This window comes from Aethalodelphis obliquidens, unplaced genomic scaffold, assembly GCF_003676395.1.
Source record: "Aethalodelphis obliquidens isolate GAN/ISIS:26980383/991018 unplaced genomic scaffold, ASM367639v1 scaffold55, whole genome shotgun sequence".
Lineage (NCBI taxonomy): Eukaryota > Metazoa > Chordata > Mammalia > Artiodactyla > Delphinidae > Aethalodelphis > Aethalodelphis obliquidens.
In genome coordinates this window covers 1,759,094-1,780,443 of record NW_020837999.1, presented here as the reverse complement: position 1 = coordinate 1,780,443, position 21,350 = coordinate 1,759,094, and the positions used below count along the sequence as shown (strand labels likewise).

The 21,350-nt window shown below is 37.7% G+C and overlaps 1 protein-coding gene across 5 annotated transcripts in view; it reads left to right on the top strand.

The window, feature by feature from the left end:
* Window positions 1–21,350, top strand: part of AXDND1 (axonemal dynein light chain domain containing 1) — a 77,667-nt gene that overhangs the window by 41,523 nt on the left and 14,794 nt on the right. For 3 of the 5 annotated variants that reach the window (XM_027086183.1, XM_027086180.1, XM_027086181.1), the window contains 3 exons: window positions 1,442–1,641; window positions 2,493–2,589; window positions 18,910–19,020. In XM_027086183.1, the coding sequence (XP_026941984.1) occupies window positions 1,442–1,641; window positions 2,493–2,589; window positions 18,910–19,020 (408 nt within the window). Of the gene's footprint in view, window positions 1–1,441; window positions 1,642–2,492; window positions 2,590–18,909; window positions 19,021–19,932; window positions 20,006–21,350 lie in introns of all 5 variants that reach the window. The other 2 variants (XR_003428514.1, XM_027086182.1) reach the window with 2 other exon arrangements.

Below are 21,350 nucleotides of genomic sequence, written 5' to 3'. Positions count from 1 at the left end.
AGGGTGCCCCAGTATTTTCACACTCCTAAGCCAAAAAAATTACCACACAGTCCAATTTATTATTACATAGGGAGGTTCAAACAGCTTACTAAATATTTATGTCCTAAATATTAGTATAACTTTTGGAAAAATATTATAATACGTGTTAAAATAGGTAAACAAGGAGACCATTGGACATGGCTTTAGTGCTTTTAGTAGCCTGTGTAAACAAACCAAAGCCAGAGTCGATGCACTCGAATCCAAGAAAACGAAACTCAAGGAAAACTAATTCTAAAACAGTCAGCTAGATCCTCTCGAATATGAAAAAATGAAACTCAAGAACAACTCTCATAACAGCCAGATAACTAAATTTTCCTAAATAAGGCAAACATTGAAGTTACAGCCAATTAAATAATTGCTTTGCTTTGCTTAGTGTCTTCTCTGTAGAAATCTCTGTCCTAGCTCCTACCTACAGAGTGCCTCTAACCATTTTTGGGGTTTGGCACTGCCTAATTGGAATTGTTGTTTGCCCAAAGATACTTTGTAAAATTTAATGTGTCTCAGTTTAACTTCATTGAAATAAAAAACCCTTTTATTAATTAATTAAACTTTAATTGAGGTATATTGACTTAAAATATTAGTTTCAGGTGTACAACATAGTGATTTGATATTTTTATACATTACAAAATGATCACCATGATAGATTCAGTTACCATTTGTCAAAATACAAAGTATTACAATATTATTGACTATATTCTCTATGCTACACATTATATCCCCGTGACTTATTTATTTCATGACTGGAAGTTTTTACTTCTTAATCTTCCTCATCTATTTCACTCATCTCCCCGCCTCCACTTAAAAAATCCTTTTATTCTCATTTAATCAAAATTACTTACTAATGGAATGTATATACTTTTGCACTGTAAAATCTCTCTAACCTTGAAATCAGATTGGACATTGCCATCCTCACTTCCTGTCCCACCTTGATTTTCACACAGTAATTGTTTTTAATCACACAACCACCAATAAAACCAGCTTTCAAAGATACGGTGTCATCAAAAGTGATATAGTGTATCTAAGGTTGAAACTGAATCATGTCAAATTCATGCTATGTCTGACAGGTGTCACATATCATTATTATCTCCCTCAAGAATTTAAAATCCCATGGCATCCTTGAGAGCTCACTGTGAAGCCCTGGGATGCCTTGGTGCACACTGGTGGGAACTGTGGCCTTAACTGGTTAATATGCTTCACCAAGCTAAAGAAGAGGGTAGTTTAATGTAGTATAGTGAGCAAAAGAAAGTAAGGTTACAGTAGTTGAGTAGTGATGATTTGATTTCATTAAGAATAATAGTGTTGAAAATTGGACACAGGTATGATCAGTTCTGTTTTTATATGGTTTTTACTGTTCGATTTATTTTAAATGGGTCATTTGTATTATAATCATTTTTTTAAACAGATGGATGAATTGCATATACCCATGGTTCAATGGATGGTAAATTTTCTGATTTTAATGGTACCTGACTTTCCTGATCCAGATACTCTCATAAAGTTGGAGGAAGAAAGTGCTGAAAAACGTGACCTAGGAATTGCCAAGTTGGAGCTAGATGCGATTGCCCTGGCAAAAATGTTGTCCCGATATTCCATCTATTTGAGCAGGTGAAACTATCTGGTTATTTTATTACTTTCCTTTTGAAGATTAAATGTGACATAAAACGGAGGAGAAACTAAAGCAACATTGTAAATCAACTATAATAAAAATTAAGGAAAAAAAAGCAGAGGAAAGAAGGTCAGTTAAGTAGCAGCAATAAAAGATTGTTTTAAAACCTTGAAAGAAATGCTAGTTCGGTTTTTAAACTAGCTTCAACACTGCCATGTTGGAATATGAGATTTTGGTGTTTTCTTAATGGCTTTAGCATTCCTTTGAAAACAATGTTAGCATAGGCAGGATGGGAAGTGTATATGTATGTGGGAGTGAGAATTAGTAAACAAAACAAAACAAATCACTTACTTGCATAAATAAGTTGCATCTTGCGTTTTTGCACCTACGGTGGGGGAGTAGGTATAACTTGCATGTGTAATTCCATGCAAAGTTAAAGGTATACTTTTACATATTTCACTAAACACCAACCAAAACATCTCTTAAAAAAACAAAAACTGAAAAAAGTCTTATATCTGAAAAGCTAGAAGATTCCTGTCAAATCAAGAAGATGTCTATAAAAATTGTAATTCATTAACTAGGAAGCATACTGTCACTATGATTACTTCAAATTTGGGAAGTAGCTTTTACAATCTAGCCAGTTTCCCCTTCATTTCCATTCAGTGTTACCAGTGGTCAAGAGTGACAGGAAGGGAGGGGAGGAAGAGGACAAGAGTGAGAAACCAAGCAAGAAACAAAATTATTCTCTGGTCAGTCAGTAGCTTAATTATTATGGTAAACTTCCACTGTATCTGGACTTAGGAGAGGAACCAACAATAAAATGTATGTGTGCTCTTTTTTTTTTTTCCAGTTGTTGCAAAGAGATGGTAACAGCTATGGCTCTGAGTAAAGCAGATCACTTAGGAAAAAATCCTACTAAGGAACTTAATGAACTGGATAAGATGAAGGTAATAACTCTGTATTCCCCTTACTTTTGTTTTGTTTGTTTTAAGTAGACTTTTTAGGTTTAATTGATTTACAACAAACTGCGCGTACACCTGTAAAATAATCACTATGATTAAAAAAAGTACATATCCAACAAACTCAAAGTTTCCTTGTACCCCTTTTTAATCTCTCCTTGCAGCCTCGTCCTGTCCTGAGGCAATGTCTGATCCACTTTCTAACACCAAAGATTAGTTTTCATTTTATAAATGGAATCATATGGAATGTAAACTTTGTCTGACTTCTTTGACTAAGCATAATTATTTTGAGATTCACACATATTGTTGCTTTTATCAAAAGTTCATGCTTTTTAGTGCTGAGCAGTATTTCATTCTATGGATATACACAGTTTATTTATCAACCATTCTCTATTGATGAACGTTTGAATTGTTTCAATTTTTTAATTATTACAAGCAAAACTTCAACGCTTATCCTTGTACATGTGTATTGCTTTCATTTGTCTTAAATAAGTATCTAGAAATGGAATGGCTAAGTCATATGGCATGTATTTTTAGCTTCTTAAGAAACTCAAACTGTCTTCCAAAGTGGTTAAACCATTTTACATTCCTGCCAGGAGTGTATGAGAGTTCCAGTTGCTTCACATCCTCACCAACACTTGATATGGTCAGTGATTTCAATTTTAGACATTCCAATAAGTGGGTAGCGATATGCCATTGTGGTTTTAATTTGCATTTCCTTCATGATCAATGATGTTAAACATCTTTTCATGGGCTTATTTGTCATTACATCTCCTGTGGTGAAAGTTATATTTGAAAGTTGCTAAGAGGGTAGATCTTAAAAGTTCTCATCACAAGAAAAAAAATTATAACTGTGTGAGGTAATGGATGTAACTATGTGAGGTAATGGATGTTACCACAACAATTGAATTTGTTGTGGTAATCATTTTGCAATACGTACATATATCAAATCATTATGTTGTACATCTTAAACTTATGCAATGTTATACATCAATAATATCGCAATAAAACTGGAAAAATGCTAGAAAAAGAAATGCAATTGTTTTATAATTTGGGTAGTGGATAATTGAGATATTTAAACCATTACAAGTGAAATAAAATTAACAAACTATTTATGGAAAAAAGGTGAAATGTCTGCTCAAATCTTTGGCCATTTATTATTGGTTTGCTTGTTTTCTTATTATTGAATTTGAGAGTTCTTTATATATTCTTGATACAAGTCCTTTATCAGATATGTGATTTAGAAATATTTTCTCTCAGTCTGTGACTTGCCTTTTCTTCTCTTAACATCTTTCAAAGAGGGGAACTTCTTAACTCTGATGAAGTTCAATCTATCATTTTTTTTCTTTTATGGGTCTTGCTTTTGATGTTGTAGATAAGAAAAATTTTGTATAGTAACACCATGAAGATTTTCTCCTAGAAATATTACAGTTTTAGGTTTTGTATATTCAGATCTGTGACCCATTTTGAGTGACCCATTTTTTTTCTTATCTGGTGACAGGTATGGGTTGAAGTTCAGTTTTTGGCATTTGGATATCCAATTGTTTTAGCACCGTTTGTTGAAAAGACTATCCTTTCTCTATTAAGATGTCTTTTCATCTTTGTTGAAAATCTATTGACCGTATACATGTGCATATTATTCTGGACATTCTGTTATGTTCTGTTGATCTTTGTGTCAACATTGTCACCATTATCAAACTGTCTTGATTACTGTAGTTTTAAAATAAGTTTTGAGATTAGGTAATATAAATCCTCCAAATTTGTTCTTTTTCAAGTTTGACCAGGCTATTCTAGGTCCTTTGCTTTCCATATTTAAAGTTTTTAAAATAGCTTATCAATTTTTCAAAAAAAGCCTATTGGGATTTTTATTATGATTACATTTTATCTATTGATCAGTTTGTGGAGAATTGACATCTTAACAGTATTGAGTCTTTGAGTCTGCGAACATGGTATATTTCTTCATTTACTTAAGTCCTTCTTTATTTCTTTCAACAAAATTTTGTAGTTTCAGTGTACAGGTCTTATATATCTTTTGTAAGATTTGTCCCTATGTATTTCATATTTTGGTACTGTTACAAATTATATTCTGCTGTAATATCAATTTCTGATTATTCTTTGCTAACACAGAACTATCATTGATTTTTAAAACATTTAAATTTTATTGGAGTATAGTTGATTTACAATGTTGTGTTAGTTTCAGGTGTACAGCAAAGTGATTCAGTTATACATATACATGTATTCATTCTTTTTTAGATTCTTTTTTCTTATAGGTTATCACAGCATATTGAGTAGAGTTCTCAGTGCTATATAGCATGTCCTTGTTGGTTATCTATCTGGTATAAAGTAGTTTGTGTATGTTCATCCCAAGCTCCTGATTTATCCTTCCCCCCAAATTTCCCCTTTGGTAACTGTAAGTTTGTTTTCAATATCTGTAACACTGTTTCTGTTTTGTAAATAAGTTCATTTGTATCATTTTTTAGAAATCAGATTCCACATATGAGTGATATCATATGATGTTTGTCTTTCTCTGTCTGACTTACTTCACTTAGTATGATACTAGGTCCATCCATGTTCCTGCAAATTATTTTGTTCTTTTTTATGGCCAAGTAATACTCCACTGTACATATGTACCACATCTTCTTTATCCATTCCTGTGTCGATGAACATTTAGGTTACTTCCATGTCTTGGCTATTGTAAATAGTGGTGCAATGAACATTGAATCACTGACTTTTAAAATATATTTTTTCATATCTTGTGACCTTACTGAACTCACTTATTCCTGCTAAGAAGTTTTTTTTTTCAGATTCCTTAGAATTTTCTGTGTACATAATTATGTTATCTGCAGATAGGGACAGTTTATTTCTTCCTTTTTAATCTATATGCCTTTAATTTCTTTTTCTTACCTTATTGTATTAACTAGACTCTCCAGTACCAGATTGAGTAAAAGTGATGAGAACAGATATCCTTGCCTTGTTATGTCTTAGGGGAAAAGTATTTATTCTGTCATCTTTAAGTATAATGGGCAGGATAGGCTTTTCATAGATGCCCTTTATCATATTAAGGAAGTTTTATTTTTATTCCATGTTTGCTGAAAAACTTTTTAAAGTCAGGAATGAATGTTGGATTTTATCAAATCCTTTTCCTGCATCTACTGAGATGTTCAATAAGCTGTCTTTTCTAATCTTTTAATATGACCACTTACATTGACTGATTTTTGAATTAAATGTTAAACCAACCTTGCATTCTGGGGATAAACCCCACCTGATCATGATGTACTATCTTTTTATATATTACTAAATTCAGTTGGTTGAAGTTCTTTGTAGAATTTTTACATTGATTTTCATGAAGGATATTGATTATGTAGTTTTGTTTTGTTTTTGAATATCAGTGTTTGGTTTTGGTATTAGGGTAATGTTATCCTCTTAGAATGATTTGGGAAGTGTTTTTTACTCATCTATTTTATAGAGCAATTTGTTTAGAATTATATATTATTTCTTCCTTAAATGTTTGGTAGAATTCACCAGTGAAGCCATTTAAGTTTCTTTTAAATTACAAAGATAGAGCTATTCAGGTATAAGGCTATCCAGTTTCTCTAATGGAGTTAAGGAAATTTCTTTATTACATATAAGGCTATTATCTCCTCTTTTTTTTAAGGTTTATTTTTTATTTATTTTTTCTTATTAGTCCTCCATTTTATACACATCAGTGTATACATGTCAATCCCAATCTCCCAATTCATCACACCACAACCCCCACCCCCCACCTCTTTCCCCCCTTGGTGTCCATACATTTTTTTGTCTACTTCTGTGTCTCAATTTCTGCTCTGCAAACAGGTTCATCTGTACCATTTTCTAGGTTCCACATATATGCATTAATATACGATATTTGTTTTTCTCTTTCTGACTTACTTCACTCTGTATGACAGTCTCTGGATGCATCCACGTGTCTACAAATGACCCAAGTTCGTTACTTATTATGACTGAGTAATATTCCATTGTATGTATGTACCACAACTTCTTTATCCATTCGTCTGTTGATGGGCATTTAGGTTGCTGCAGTGAACATTGGGGTGCATGTGTCTTTTTGAATTATGGTTCTCTCTGGGTACATGCCCAGTAGTGGGATTGCTAGGTCATATGGTAATTCTATTTTTAGTTCTTTAAGGAACCTCCATACTGTTCTCCATAGTGGCTGTATCAATTTACCTTCCCACCAACAGTGCAAGAGGGTTCCCTTTTCTCCACAGCCTCTCCAGCATTTGTTGTTTGTAGATTTTCTGATGATGCCCATTCTAACTGGTGTGAGGTGATACCTCATTGTAGTTTTGATTTGCATTTCTCTAATAATTAGTGATGTTGAGCAGCTTTTCATGTGCTTCTTGGCCATCTGTATGTCTTCTTTGGAGAAATGTCTATTTAGGTCTTCTGCCCATTTTTGGATTGGGTTGTTTTTTGTTTGTTTGTTTGTTTGTTTTTTTGTGGTATGTGGGCCTCTCACTGTTGTGACCTCTCCGGTTGCGGAGCACAGGCTCCGGACATGCAGGCTCAACGGCCATGGCTTACGGGCCTAGCCGCTCCGCGGCATGTGGGATCTTCCTGGACTGGGGCACGAACCCATGTCCCCTGCATCGGCAGGCGGACTCTCAACCACTGCGCCACCAGGGAAGCCCGGTTGTTTGTTTTTTTAATATTGAGCTGCATGAGCTGTTTATATATTTTGGAGATTAATCCTTTGTCCGATGATTCATTTGCAAATGTTTTCTCCCATTCTGAGGATTGTCTTTTCATCTTGTTTATGGGTTCCTTTGCTGTGCAAAAGCTTTTAAGTTTCATTAGGTCCCATTTGTTTATTTTTGTTTTTATTTCCATTTCTGTAGGGGGTGGGTCAAAAAGGATCTTGCTGTGATTTACATCAAAGAGTGTTCTTCCTATGTTTTCCTCTAAGAGTTTTATAGTGCCTGGTCTTACATTTAGGTCTCTAATCCATTTTGAGTTTATTTTTGTTATGGTGTTAGGGAGTGTTCTAATTTCATTCTTTTACATGTGGTTGTCCAGTTTTCCCAGCACCACTTATTGAAGAGACCGTCTTTTCTCCATTGTATATCCTTGCCTCCTTTGTCATAGATTAGTTGACCATAGGTGTATGGGTTTATCTCTGGGCTTTCTATCCTGTTCTATTGATCTATATTTCTGTTTTTGTGCCACTACCATAGTGTCTTGATTACTGTAGCTTTGTAGTGTAGTCTGAACTCTGGGAGCCTGACTCCTCCAGCTCTGTTTCTCTTTCTCAAGACTGCTTTGGCTATTCTGGGTCTTTTGTATCTCCATACAAATTTTAAGATTTTTTGTTCTAGTTCTGTGAAAAATGCCAGTGGTAATTTGATAGGAATTGCATTGAATCTGTCGATTGCTTTGGGTAGTATAGTCATTTTCACAATATGGATTCTTCCAATCCAAGAACGTGGTATATCTCTCCATTTGTTGGTATCATCTTTAATTTCTTTCATCAGTGTCTTATAGTTTTCTGCATACAGGTCTTTTGTCTCCCTAGGTAGGTTTATTCCTAGGTATTTTATTCTTTTTGTTGCAATGGTAAATGGGAGTGTTTCCTTAATTTCTCTTTCAGATTTTTCATCATTAGTGTATAGGAATGCAAGAGATTTCTGTGCATTAATTTTGTATCCTACAACTTTACCAAATTCATTGATTAGGTCTAGTAGTTTTCTGGTGGCATCTTTAGGATTCTCTATGTATAGTATCATGTCATCTGCAAACAGTGACAGCTTTACTTCTTCTTTTCTAATTTGTATTCCTTTTATTTCTTTTTCTTCTCTGATTGCCATGGCTAGGACTTCCAAAACTATGTTGAATAATAGTGGTGAGAGTGGACATCCTTGTCTTGTTAGAGGAAGAGCTTTCAGTTTTTCACCATTGAGAATGATGTTTGCTGTGGGTTTGTCATGTATGGCCTTTATTATGTTGAAGTAGGTTCTCTCTCTGCCCACTTTCTGGAGAGTTTTTATCATAAATGGGTGTTGAAATTTGTCAAAAGCTTTTTCTGCATCTATTGAGATGATCATATGGTTTTTATTGTTCAATTTGTTAATATGGTGTATCACGTTGATTGATTTGCATATATTGAAGAAACTTTGCATCTAGGGGATAAACCCCACTTGATCATGGTGTATGATCATTTTAATGTGTTGTTGGATTCTGTTTGCTAGTATTTTGTTGAGGATTTTTGCATCTATATTCATCAGTGATATTGGTCTGTAATTTTCTTTTTTTGTAGTATCTTTCTCTGGTTTTGGTATCAGGGTGATGGTGGCCTCATAGAATGAGTTTGGGAGTTTTCCTTCCTCTGCAATATTTTGGAAGAGTTTGAGAAGGATGAGTGTTAGCTCTTCTCTAAATGTTTGATAGAATTCACCTGTGAAGCCGTCTGGTTCTGGACTTTTGTTTGTTGGAAGATTTTTAATCACAGTTTCAATTTCAGTGCTTCTGATTGGTCTGTTTATATTTTCTATTTCTTCCTAGTTCAGTCTTGGAAGGTTATACCTTTCTAAGAATTTGTCCATTTCTTCCAGGTTGTCCATTTTATTGGCATAAGGTTGCTTGTAGTATTCTGTTAGGATGCTTTATATTTCTGCTGTGTCTCTTTTAACTTCTCCTTTTTCATTTCTAATTTTATTGATTTGAGTCCTCTCCCTCTTTTTCTTGATGAGTCTGGCTAATGGTTTATCAATTTTGTTTATCTTCTGAAAGAACCAGCTTTTAGTTTTATTGATCTTTGCTATTGTTTCTATTTCATTTATTTCTGCTGTGATTTTTATGATTTCTTTCCTACTGCTAACTTTGGGTTTTGTTTGTTCTTCTTTCTCTAGTTCCTTTAGGTGTAACGTTAGATTGTTTATTTGAGATTTGTCTTGTTTCTTGAGGTAGGTTTGTATAGCTATAAACTTCCCTCTTAGAACTGCTTTTGCTGCATCCTATAGGTTTTGGATCATCGTGTTTTCATTGTCATTTGTCTCTAGGTGTTTTTTGATTTCCTCTGATTTCTTGTGTGATCTCTTTGTTATTTAGTAATGTATTGTTTAGCCTCCATGTGTTTGTGTTTTTTATGTTTTTTTTCCCTGTAATTGATTTCTAATCTCTAGTGTTTTGGTCAGAAAAGATGCTTGATATGATTTCAATTTTCTTAAATTTACTGAAATTAAATGTACTTAAATTTCGGCATGCGGGCTTCAGTAGTTGTGGCACGTGGGCTTAGTAGTTGTGGCTCGCAGGCTCTAGAGTGCAGGCTCAGTAGTTGTGGCACACGGGCTTAGTTGCTCTGTGGCATGTGGGATCTTCCCAGACCAGGGTTCCCAGAACCCGTGTCCCCTGCATTGGCAAGCAGATTCTTAACCACTGTGCCACCAGGGAAGTCCCTATTGTGTCATTTAAAGCTTGTGTTTCTTTATTAATTTTCATTTTGGATGATCTGTCCATTGTTGTAAGTGAGGTGTTAAAGTCCCCCACTATTATTGTGTTGCTGTCAATTTCCTCTTCTATAGCTGTTAGCAGTTGCCATATGTAAAGTCTATTTTATCTGATATGAGTATTGCTACTGCAGCTTTCTTTTGATTTGCATTTGCATGGAACATCTTTTTCCATCCCCTCACTTTCAGTCTGTATGTGTCCCTAGGTCTGAAGTGGGTCTCTTGTAGACAGCATATATATGGGTCTTATTTTTGTATCCATTCAGCAAGCCTGTGTCTTTTGGTTGGAGCATTTAATCCATTCACGTTTAAGGTAATTATCGATATGTATGTTCCTGTGACCATTTTCTTAATTGTTTTGGATTTGTTTTTGTAGGTCCTTTTCTTCTCTTGTTTTCCCACTTAGAGAAGTTCCTTTAGCATTTGTTGTAGAGGTGGTTTGGTGGTGCTGAATTCTCTTAGCTTTTGCTTGTCTGTAAGGCTTTTGATTTCTCCATTGAATCTGAATGAGATCCTTGCCAGGTAGAGTAATCTTGGTTGTAGTTTCTTCCCTTTCATCACTTTAAGTATATCATGCCACTCCCTTCTGATTTGTAGAGTTTCTGCTGAGAAATCAGCTGTTAACCTTATGGGTGTTCCCTTGTATGCTATTTGTCATTTTTCCATTGCTGCTTTCAATAATTTTTCTTTGTCTTAAATTTTTGCCAATTTGATTTCTATGTGTCTCAGCGTGTTTCTCCTTGGGTTTATCCTGTATGGGACTCTCTGCACTTCCTGGACTTGGGTGGCTATTTCCTTTCCCATGTTAGGGACGTTTTTGACTATAATCTCTTTAAATATCTTCTCAGGTCCTTTCTTTCTCTCTTCTCCTTCTGGGACCCCTATAATGTGAATGTTGTTGCATTTAATGTTGTCCCAGAGGTCTCTTAGGCTGTCTTCATTTCTTTTCATTCTTTTTTCTTTATTCTGTTCCACAGCAGTGAATTCCACTATTCTGTCTTCCAGATCACTTATCCGTTTTTCTGCCTCAGTTATTCTGCTAATGATTCCTTCTAGTGTATTTTTCATTTCAGTTATTGTATTGTTCATCTCTGTTTGTTTGTTCTTTAATTCTTCTAGATCTTTGTTAAACATTTCTTGCATCTCCTCGATCTTTGCCTCCATTCTTTTTCCGAGGGCCTGGATCATTTTCACTATCATTATTCTGAATTCTTTTTCTGGAAGATTGCCTTTCTCCATTTCATTTAGTTATTTTTCTGGGGTTTTATCTTGTTCCTTCATCTGGTACATTGCCCTCTGCCTTTTCATCTTGTCTATCTTTCTGTGAATGTGGTTTTTGTTCCACAGGCTGCAGGATTGTAGTTCTATTATCCCTTCTTAAGTGACCTCATTAACTATGGTCTTGTAAGGAATTTGTAATTTCAACTGTCTAATTTATTGACATAGAGTTGCTCACAATATTCTCCCATTATCCTTTTAATAATTATAGGATATCCACTCTTTTGTTCCTGTTATTGAATACTTGTGTGTTTTATATTTTTGTCCTCATCAGTCTATAAAAAGATTTATCAATTTTCTTGATTTCAACAACCCAGCTTTTTTTTTTTCTGGCTTCGTTGGGTCTTTGTTGCTGCACGTGGGCTTTCTCTAGTTGCAGTGAGCAGGGGCTACTCTTCGTTGTGGTGCGCGGGCTTCTCATTGTGGTGGCTTCTCTTGTTGTGGAGCACAGGCTGTAGGTGCACGGGCTTCAGTAGTTGTGGCATGCGGGCTCAGTAGTTGTGGCTCGCAGACTCTAGAGCACAGGCTTAGTAGTTGTGGCGCATGGGCTTAGTTGCTCCGCGGCATGTGGGATCTTCCCGGACCAGGGCTCAAACCGGTGTCACCTGCATTGGCAGGTGGATTCTTAACCACTGCACCACCAGAGAAGCCCAACAGCCCAGCTTTTTGTTTCACTAATTTTTCTCTAGTTTTCTGTTTCCTTAATTTCCACTCTGCTCATTATTATTTCCTTTTTTTCTACTTACTTTGTGTTTAATTTTGCTCTTCTTTTTTAGTTTCATAAAATATAGCTGAGCTTATGATTTTGAGACCTGCCCATAAACAGTGGAATGGATAAATATATTGTGGTGTATCTGGAGTGGTATGTAGAATGCAGGCAATTTTCTGTTCTTTGCCCTGTACGATATTTAAATGACTGTTATCATTAAATTCTACATATGTATTTTATGTTCTTCTGTATATGTGATAGATCTCACCTTTTTTTTTTTTTTTTTTTTTTTTGTGGTACGCAGGCCTCTCACTGTTGTGGCCTCTCCCGTTGCGGAGCACAGGCTCCGGACGCGCAGGCTCTGCGGCCATGGCCCACGGGCCCAGCTGCTCCACGGCATGTGGGATCTTCCCAGACCAGGACACGAACCCGTGTCCCCTGCATTGGCAGGCAGACTCTCAACCACTGCGCCACCAGGGAAGCCCAATCTCACCATTTTTAAAAAGTGGATTTTAATAAATTGTTAAGTAGAATATCTTACTAATAAATTTTAAAGTATCTAGGAGATGGAGACTTTTCTAGGAAAATATAAAGTAACATTAACTTTAGAAGGAAAAAACTGGCCAATTTTCAGAGAAGAAATTGAACCCTTTGTAAAAAACAGACAAAATACCTCAAAATTTTGCCTGGACTCCATAGATAAGTGAGTTCAGACTTTCAAGGAGCAGGTAGTTCCCATGCTATTTAAACAGTTTAAGAATATAGGTAATGACTGAAAGATTTCCCAGTTTATTTCATATAGCTGGCAAAGTTTTTTTAGCCCCAGAGAAATAAAAGAGAAAAAAGAGAAATAAACTCATAACTATAGATGCTGAATCCAAATTTTAAAATAGCAATTCCATTCTGTAAAACATTAAAATAATAAAACACTATGAATGACTAGGGTACATGTAAGAGGAGTAAGAATATTTTACTCTGTGAAAATATGTTCTTATAGGTATATTTCACTTCTCATCTAGGAAGTGAAATGTCTCAGTTTTAGTTTTGTTTCTGAGAAGACCTCAGAGGTATTGTTTACAACAGACTAAAGTGCCTCTGAACTGAACAGTCTGTTGGAGCTTGTAACCCTTACTGTGCATCTGGAAATGTGCTCTCATCTTCTCAGGCCTACTGCTACCCACCCCAGATGTAGTGGATATCCTGGTTTTGGTAGACTGGATCTGCCATAGATGGTAATGGGGACTCACTGGCCCATTCCATAATACACCTTAGTCCTCATTTACTTAAATGGGGATAGATCTCTATGTGGTGAGACCATGTTTTCAGATAAGAGCAGTTTTAAAATGAGGATTCAGGGTGCTTTGAGGTGTATCTCCCCATTAAAGTTAAAGCTATAGCAACATGGGGGGACATTATTTTGAGGGACCCTTCCTAAGGGGATCTTGGGGACTTATATAAAGCCATCCAGGGAATTCCCTGGCAGTCCAGTGGTTAGGACCCAGTGTTCTTACCACTGGGGTCCCAGTTTCGATCCCTGGTCAGGAAACTAAGATCCTGTAAGCTGCGGGCATGGCCAAAAAAAAAAAAAAAAAAGCCATCCGTATTAGGAGATTTTGTGACAGCTTTGTGCAGTGGGCCATTCATTGCCTGCTCCACCCCAGGCCCTGACTGGAGGTCCATGACCTGACCATCTCTGAGAAACCTACACTTTCCACCAGGCTAATTAGGTCTTCTATTAAGCTCTTTCCCGTTTACTAACCCTTTGCTAGCAATTTCAGATCAATAAACTGGGGAAGTGTTATCAGAGGAGGCCGAGGATCTGCTCTCGCACCAGAAGCAACACTCTAATTGGTCCCATTCTCAGGCCTTTTTTCCTACCAAATGCGTATGTCCTCTCTTTAAGCCTGAGGCTGAGGCCTTTCAAGGGTACATCAAACTATTTTATAGCTCAACAGGCCACACACCTGCCCTGGGAGTGCCTCAGTACTCTCTATTTAAAAAAAATATTAATGGTTAGCTTCCCTTTCATTAGGGCTATCTTCATTTCAAAGTCATCCGCATCCTGACTACTACTGTCTTCCCCTGGTCTCCTGAACAACCTGTGTGGTATGTGAATCCTTACGACATCAGACTCTGGGAGTTGTATGGCCTTATCTGTATCCCAAATGCTGTGTGGCTTGTGGCACACCCCAGCTACATTCCAGCACCTGAAGAACATCTTGTGAACATACTGGACTGATATTTGAATGACATTAGTGATGGTTTCCTACAACCTAATATTTCTTGGGCTCCTTTCTGATAAATGAGAGTTGCATGATGTTGGACTGGGCTCTGGAGTGGAAGGCCTCTTAAGTAAGCATCCTTTGGAGCTTGATTACTCTTACTGATGGTTCTTAACTCCACTCTTCCATAATAACCACCTAGATAAATTACTTCTTCATGAAGTCTTGGGGATTATCTAGTTCCCTAAGACCATGAAGGCAGTCCAGTAACTAATGACCTACTTCCCACCTGATTCTGGCAGATTCAATCTGACCTCACACAGCTGTGCTACAGTTAAATGCTGGAGATCATTTTCCAAGAGGACTCAGTTCTTGGGATCCTTACCCCTGTGCCTATTTCTGAAAGAAGTTGATCTCAGTGCATACCAGCTGCTTCACTTGGGAATGAGGATTGCTTGTTTTCATTTGAGGTTTAGAAGGACTATGTCAAAGAGTCCTGGCATCCAGTGAGAGTACACTGGGTCTGCTACAGCCAAAGCAGCTGCTGAAAACCTAGAAGAAGCTTAGTCCCCAATAAGCTGGATAGATGTCTTTTTCCAAGTGCTTTAGGTTGATCATCTATAATGTGCCAGGTGTCTAGATTTAGAGTCACTAATGCCCTGAAGTTTGGTCATAATCTGAGCAAACAGCAGACTACCTGGAAGGATTTTTGAGATAGCTTCAGCAGGCCAAGACTGGTAAAAGACACACATTGACCAGCACCTGATAGTGCTGAGAACATGTGGGAAGGAAAAATCTTTCTCAATGCCAGAGAAATACCTACCGTGATGGAAATGAGAAGACTTCTATCTGGTGCCCTCCAAACTGACTTCTGGCTGCAATTGACTCTCTCCATGCCATTCTTTCCCATCTCTGCCCTGTGTAATCTATCAAGACCCTGCCATCCACCTTGGGCTACAGTAACCGCCTTTATGTTGCCCAAGATACTACTGCCAGTTTCAGGATTTGGCCCTCCAGCAGGAGTATGACTTTGAAGAGTGGTGCTGGGGAGTTGCCTCTTGCAGTGTTCCAACAGGTAAACTCAGGGATCTCAGCTTTCCTGCCCTTTTGGGGGGACCTGGAGATGATTGGATTCTTTTTTTTTTTTTTTTGATGTGGACCATTTTTAGACAGTTGTAAAAAATTTGTTTGTTTGTTTATTTATTTATCTATCTATCTTGGCTGCACCGGGTCTTAGTTGGGGCATGTGGTATCGTTAGTTGCAGCATGTGGGATCTTTTCTCAGTTGCAGCATGCAGACTTCTTAGTTGTGGCATGTGAACTCTTAGTTGCGGCATGCATGCAGGATCTAGTTCCTCAACCAGGGATCGGACCCAGGCCCCCTGCATTGGGAGCTTGGAGTCTTACCTGCAGGACCACCAGAGAACTCCTGATGGATTCTTTATAACTACATTACCACCATAGTCTCATCACTTATAAAAGACTACCCCTGTAACCTTTTGTTCTCCTGTTTTTGATCCACTATAATAGGCTTAACATTTAGGACCATCCCTTCTTAAATCCTCCTTCACCCCAGACATGAATTTTAGTCTTTTTACTTCACACAGGAAGCATTTATTAACACAGCCCTGAATCAGACATTATCAGAATTAGAGTATTGATGGAAGGAGATCCACGTGTATTGATTGGCAACCAAGCTATCCTTGTCTATAGCTGGTCAAAGGTGATGTTGAAGGTTTTGAAGGAAAGCTTGCTTACCTCTATGGAAAATTTGCTTGACTCTATAGATTACCATGAAACTTTTATCAAAAGACTCCCACTGATATTTTCCCCATCAGAAGTCCTGTGGTAGTATTTTTTTTTTTTTTTTTTTTTTGCGGTACGCGGGCCTCTCACTGCTGTGGCCCCTCCCGTTGCGGAGCACAGGCTCCGGACGCGCAGGCTCAGCGGCCATGGCTCACGGGCCCAGCCGCTCCGCGGCATGTGGGATCTTCCCGGACCGGGGCACGAACCCGCGTCCCCTGCATCGGCAGGCGGACTCTCAACCACTGCGCCACCAGGGAAGCCCCCTGTGGTAGTATTTTCAATGTCTCATAAGTTTATAAGAAAATGACTAGGATCTGCTTCATAAAATGCAAATACAGCTGAGAATAGTTTAATTATTTCTCATGGATGGTGAGTTAACTCTGAAGAACTAAGATTTTTTTTTTTTTTTTTTTTTTTTTTGCGGTACGTGGGCCTCTCACTGTTGTGGCCTCTCCCGTTGCGGAGCACAGGCTCCGGACGCGCAGGCTCAGCGGCCATGGCTCACGGGCCCAGCCGCTCCGCGGCATGTGGGATCCTCCCGGACCGGGGCACGAACCCGTGTCCCCTGCATCGGCAGGCGGACTCTCAACCACTGCACCACCAGGGAAGCCCTGAAGAACTAAGACTTTTAAAATATAATTACTATTTGCAAAATTAACAAATGCTTTTGTTCTACACACGATAAAGTTAAAATATGCATCAGATTTTGTAGTTGGAAGGATCTTTAGGAGCAGTGGTATGATGCAGGCTCATGCTGGCTCACAAGAGCTGACCGTGCAGACCTCTTCCCAATTCCACATTCAGTGATAACATACTGAATTAATGAATACCATTGAAATTGCCATAGTGGAAGTATATACTATGGAAATCAACAAATGCTACAAATTAGGGAATCCCCCCCACTGCCAGTGAATGTTTTTACCAGCTACCCAGTGTATAGGGGTCATCTAGAGTAAACCAACAACCTCATTTGTTTTTAATAGATGAAGACTATTAAGAGTTTATTCAAGAAGTCACAACCAATTAGTTGAACTTAGGACTAGAACCTAACACTTTCATCTCCCTTGTTTGACCCTCTTTTCTGATATGCAGTAAGACATCAACCTAACCCTTTGAATGCAGAATTTAAACTTACCAGTGATATTAACAGAGCTGTGGTAAACTTATTTTACCTATAGAGGCTTCCATTCCTTATCCATAACACAAGGGTTTGGATTTGATTTTTAAAATTTTTTGGCTCTGACATTTCACAATAATTCCACAATTAAAAATAAGTTTAGGGTTTCCCTGGTGGCGCAGTGGTTGGGAGTCCGCCTGCCAATGCAGGGGACACGGGTTTGGGCCCTGGCCTGGGAGGATCCCCATGCCGCGGAGCAACTAGGCCCGTGAGCCATGGCTGCTGAGCCTGCGCTCTGGAGCCCACGAGCCACAAATTCTGAGCCCGCGTTCCACAACTACTGAAGCCCGTGTGCCTAGAGCCCGTGTTCCGCAACAAGGGAGGCTGCTGCAATGAGAGGCCCGCGCACCGCAATGAGGAGTAGCCTCCGCTCTCCGCAACTAGAGAAAGCCGACGTGCAGCAACAAAGACCCAAACACAGCCAAAAATAAATCAATAAAATAAATTAATAAATAAATACGTCTAATCATGGGAAAAATGTGAGACGTATTACTGCTTTTTATGGGTTATTTCAAGGACCTAAGGTGGGTAATTATTTCACCACATGGTACAGTTTTTTTGATGGTGTGAGTGAACAGATCACCTTCCCCAGAGGAAATAATGTTTCCTAGTTCCCTCTGCTTTTTCTCACTAATAAGGAATAATGCATCTTTTAAACATTGAAACCAGATCTTAGCTGTTAGAAGATCTTGGTAAAGTAAATGTAGTTTTTCTATTCTCTTTGCAGGGATGAGACCTGCTATGGTGAAATCCTGTATCTCAATAGATAAGGGGTGAGCACCTTTTCCAAAAAAGTGCTTCAACTCTTTACTCATTCACTTTATTGGGGCAGGGGAAATAATATTTTTGTTGTGGTTAAGAGCCCTGGCCACCTGGATTAGAATTGAAGCACAGCGCATAAATGTAATATATGTGACCTTGAGCGAGATATTTAATTGCTCTATTCCTCAGTTTCCTCATCTTAAAAAATGAGGAGGGCTTCCCTGGTGGCGCAGTGTTTGAGAGTCCGCCTGACAATGCAGGGGACACGGGTTTGTGCCCCGGTCTGGGAAGATCCCACATGCCGCGGAGCGGCTGGGCCCGTGAGCCATGGCCGCTGAGCCTGCGCGTCCGGAGCCTGTGCTCCACAACGGGAGAGGCCACAACAGTGAGAGGCCCGTGTACCGCAAAAAAAAAAAAAATGAGGATAGTAATAGTCTCATAATGAGGATCAAATGAGTTGATAATGCACAATACTTAGACCAGAGTCTGGCATATAATAAAGTGCCATGTAAGTGTTTGCTGTTGTTATACAATTATAGTTGACCCTGGTCAGTTGCATAACATTTATTGAGGCAAACCATTAGGCCTTAGTAAATCCAACAATCTTTCTGCATCTAGTTTTATAGCACTTCACTACTTGTCCCATTTCAACCCAGATCCCAAACACTGTCAATAAGAGATGATATGATTTAGGTCTATATTAATAGAAAATCACTTCTGCACAAATCTTTGAACTGAACTGATACAAAGTTAATTGAATGGAGTTATATTTAGAGGAATTGTTCTTAGCAGTTCCTCAGTAGGAGTGAGTGAATAAATGAGTTGGTGTAATCTGATTTTTTCTGCTAGTGATTATCTTTTATCTCTTTTCAGAGAGAATGTTATGAGTGGATCACCACATGCTCTCACCTCCTTTCTGGTCTCAAAGGCAGGAAAATAAAGTTACTGACACATGAAGAAAAATGGCACCTACTTGGAGAAGAGGTATTTGCCATGTGTTAGCACTGGTCATTATTCATGCTCTTTCTGTATTTCAATAGATAAGGGTACTGTGACTTTTTCCAGTCAATGTTTTGAATCCTCATTCATTTGCTCTATGAGAAGAGAATTTTGGTTGTGACCAAGAGCATTGGCAACTCTTTTCCCTTCTAAAGAAGAGAATCATCACCCAAACGTCTCTCCTCACTTTCTTGGAGGGTGACTTTGCCTCCTACTTTATTGAGGAAAGGATGGCTTTCAGAGGGGAGTTACCTGCCACTTCCTGAGTCATAGCCTCAGACTTCTCTGCTTCTGCACGCACCCTCCCTCCTCCCTTCACACTGAAGTCTCAGTCTTCCCATCCAAGGTTATTTCTTCCTTTGAGTACTTAATCCCATGCACATTGTCTTCTTTCTTTTGTATCTTTAATGCCTTCCTCTCTATAAACATGGTCTCTCTCCCATCTGAAAAAATATGCCCCTTGATATTGTCTTCTTCTTTACTACTACTTTCCCTCCTTCCTATCACAATCACTTTTCTTAAAACTCTAAAACTACTATAAGGTCCCTAATGACCTTATTGCCAGATCTAAGTATCTCCAATCCCATATTTAACGTGACTTCTCTGTAGCATTTGATCCTGTTAACCATTCACTTTTTTGGTAATCTCTCCTTGCAAGACCAAAATTCCGTCTTTCTCCTACTTCTTTATTCCTTTCCACACTCCTTCTTTTAGTCTTTGACCTCTGCCTGCCTCTTAAATGTTGATATTCTGTCCTTGGCTTGTTTTCCCTTCTCATTCTACACTCTCCATATTACTATGTTAATCCTGTAGTTTTAACTACCTGTTTACTGAGGATCCCAAGTCAATGAATATCATGTACTTAATGGCAGTCACAAATCTTTATTTTTACTTCAGTCTCTTTGAGGAAGTTCACCTCCAGCAAAGTCTGAAGAAGCTCCCGTTGCTATCAGAGACATAAACTATATAGGTATGATCTGATGGCATATATGTCAATGCTCCTGGGTCTAAGAAGGAAGGTTCTAGCTACACACTTGAAGCACTTTTATTTTACCTTTATTTAATTGATTTATTAAAAAAAATTTTTTTTTGAATTTTGGCCGCACTGCATGGCTTGTGAGAGTTCCCCGACCAGGGATTGAACCCAGGCCATAGCAGTGAAAGCTCCGTATCCAAACCACTAGACCACCAGGGAACTCCCTTATTTTACATTTAAACACTGAAGAAACACCACCTTTCTAAATTATACACCTTTAACAAATTCTCATTTTTCTTTGCTGCCCACGTCTTGGCCAGAATTATTTTGAATTAACCACTGAATCATCTCAACAACATTATACATCTTAATTACAGTACAGTTTTAGAAACTTAGTGAAGTACCATAGACATGATCTTGGCTGCACATCAGATCTAGGAAAAAATTCAAAACCTGTACGGAATCACAGAGACTTAAGAACAAAAAGGATTTTAAAGGTGGTTGAATTCAACCAACCATCTGATGCGTCAGTCTTAGTATAACACCTATGCTTGATCATTATGCCTATGTTTGAGTATCTGAAGTGATGGAGATCTACTTTCAGAGTTAGTCCCTTCGTTTTTGGTGAACAGTGACTATTAGAACATTATTCTTTTATTGAACTAAATGATACCTGTTTCCCTGTAGCTTTTTTTCTACCTACTGGTCCTAGTTCAGTCTTCTGGGTTGATATGAAAGGGCTGATTTGTCTCCTACATTATAGTATTTCCATCTATTTTGTTACAGTATTTCTAATATTTGAAAATAGCTATATTCAACCTAAGTCTATTTCTGGGTTTTCTATTATTTTATATTTAATCTGTCTATTCACAAGTCATCACCACAATCTTTTAATTATTGAGGCTTTATGATACATTTTTAGATCTGGTAGGGCCAGCCCTTCCTCACTGATCTTTTTCAGGTGTTTTATGGCTATTCTCTCTTACTTATTCTTCTATATAATCTACCTCTAGAAAATATATGATTCTTAAAAACTGGGATGATATTAAATTTATATATTAACTTAGAACAGACATGTTTATGCTGTTGAGCTGTTCTATGAAGAATATGAGATATAGGATGTCTACTTTTATGCCTTTCAGTACTGTTTTATAGTTTGCTCATTTTGCACGTTGCTTATAAGGTAGGCCTGAGTATTTTATTTTATTTTTTGGTATTTTAAATAAGATCTTTTCCATTATATCTTCTAATTGGTAACTGTGTATGTATTACTGATTCCTGTATTTTAATTTTATGTATGGTGACTCTACTAAATTATTTTATTCTTTCAGTAGTTTTT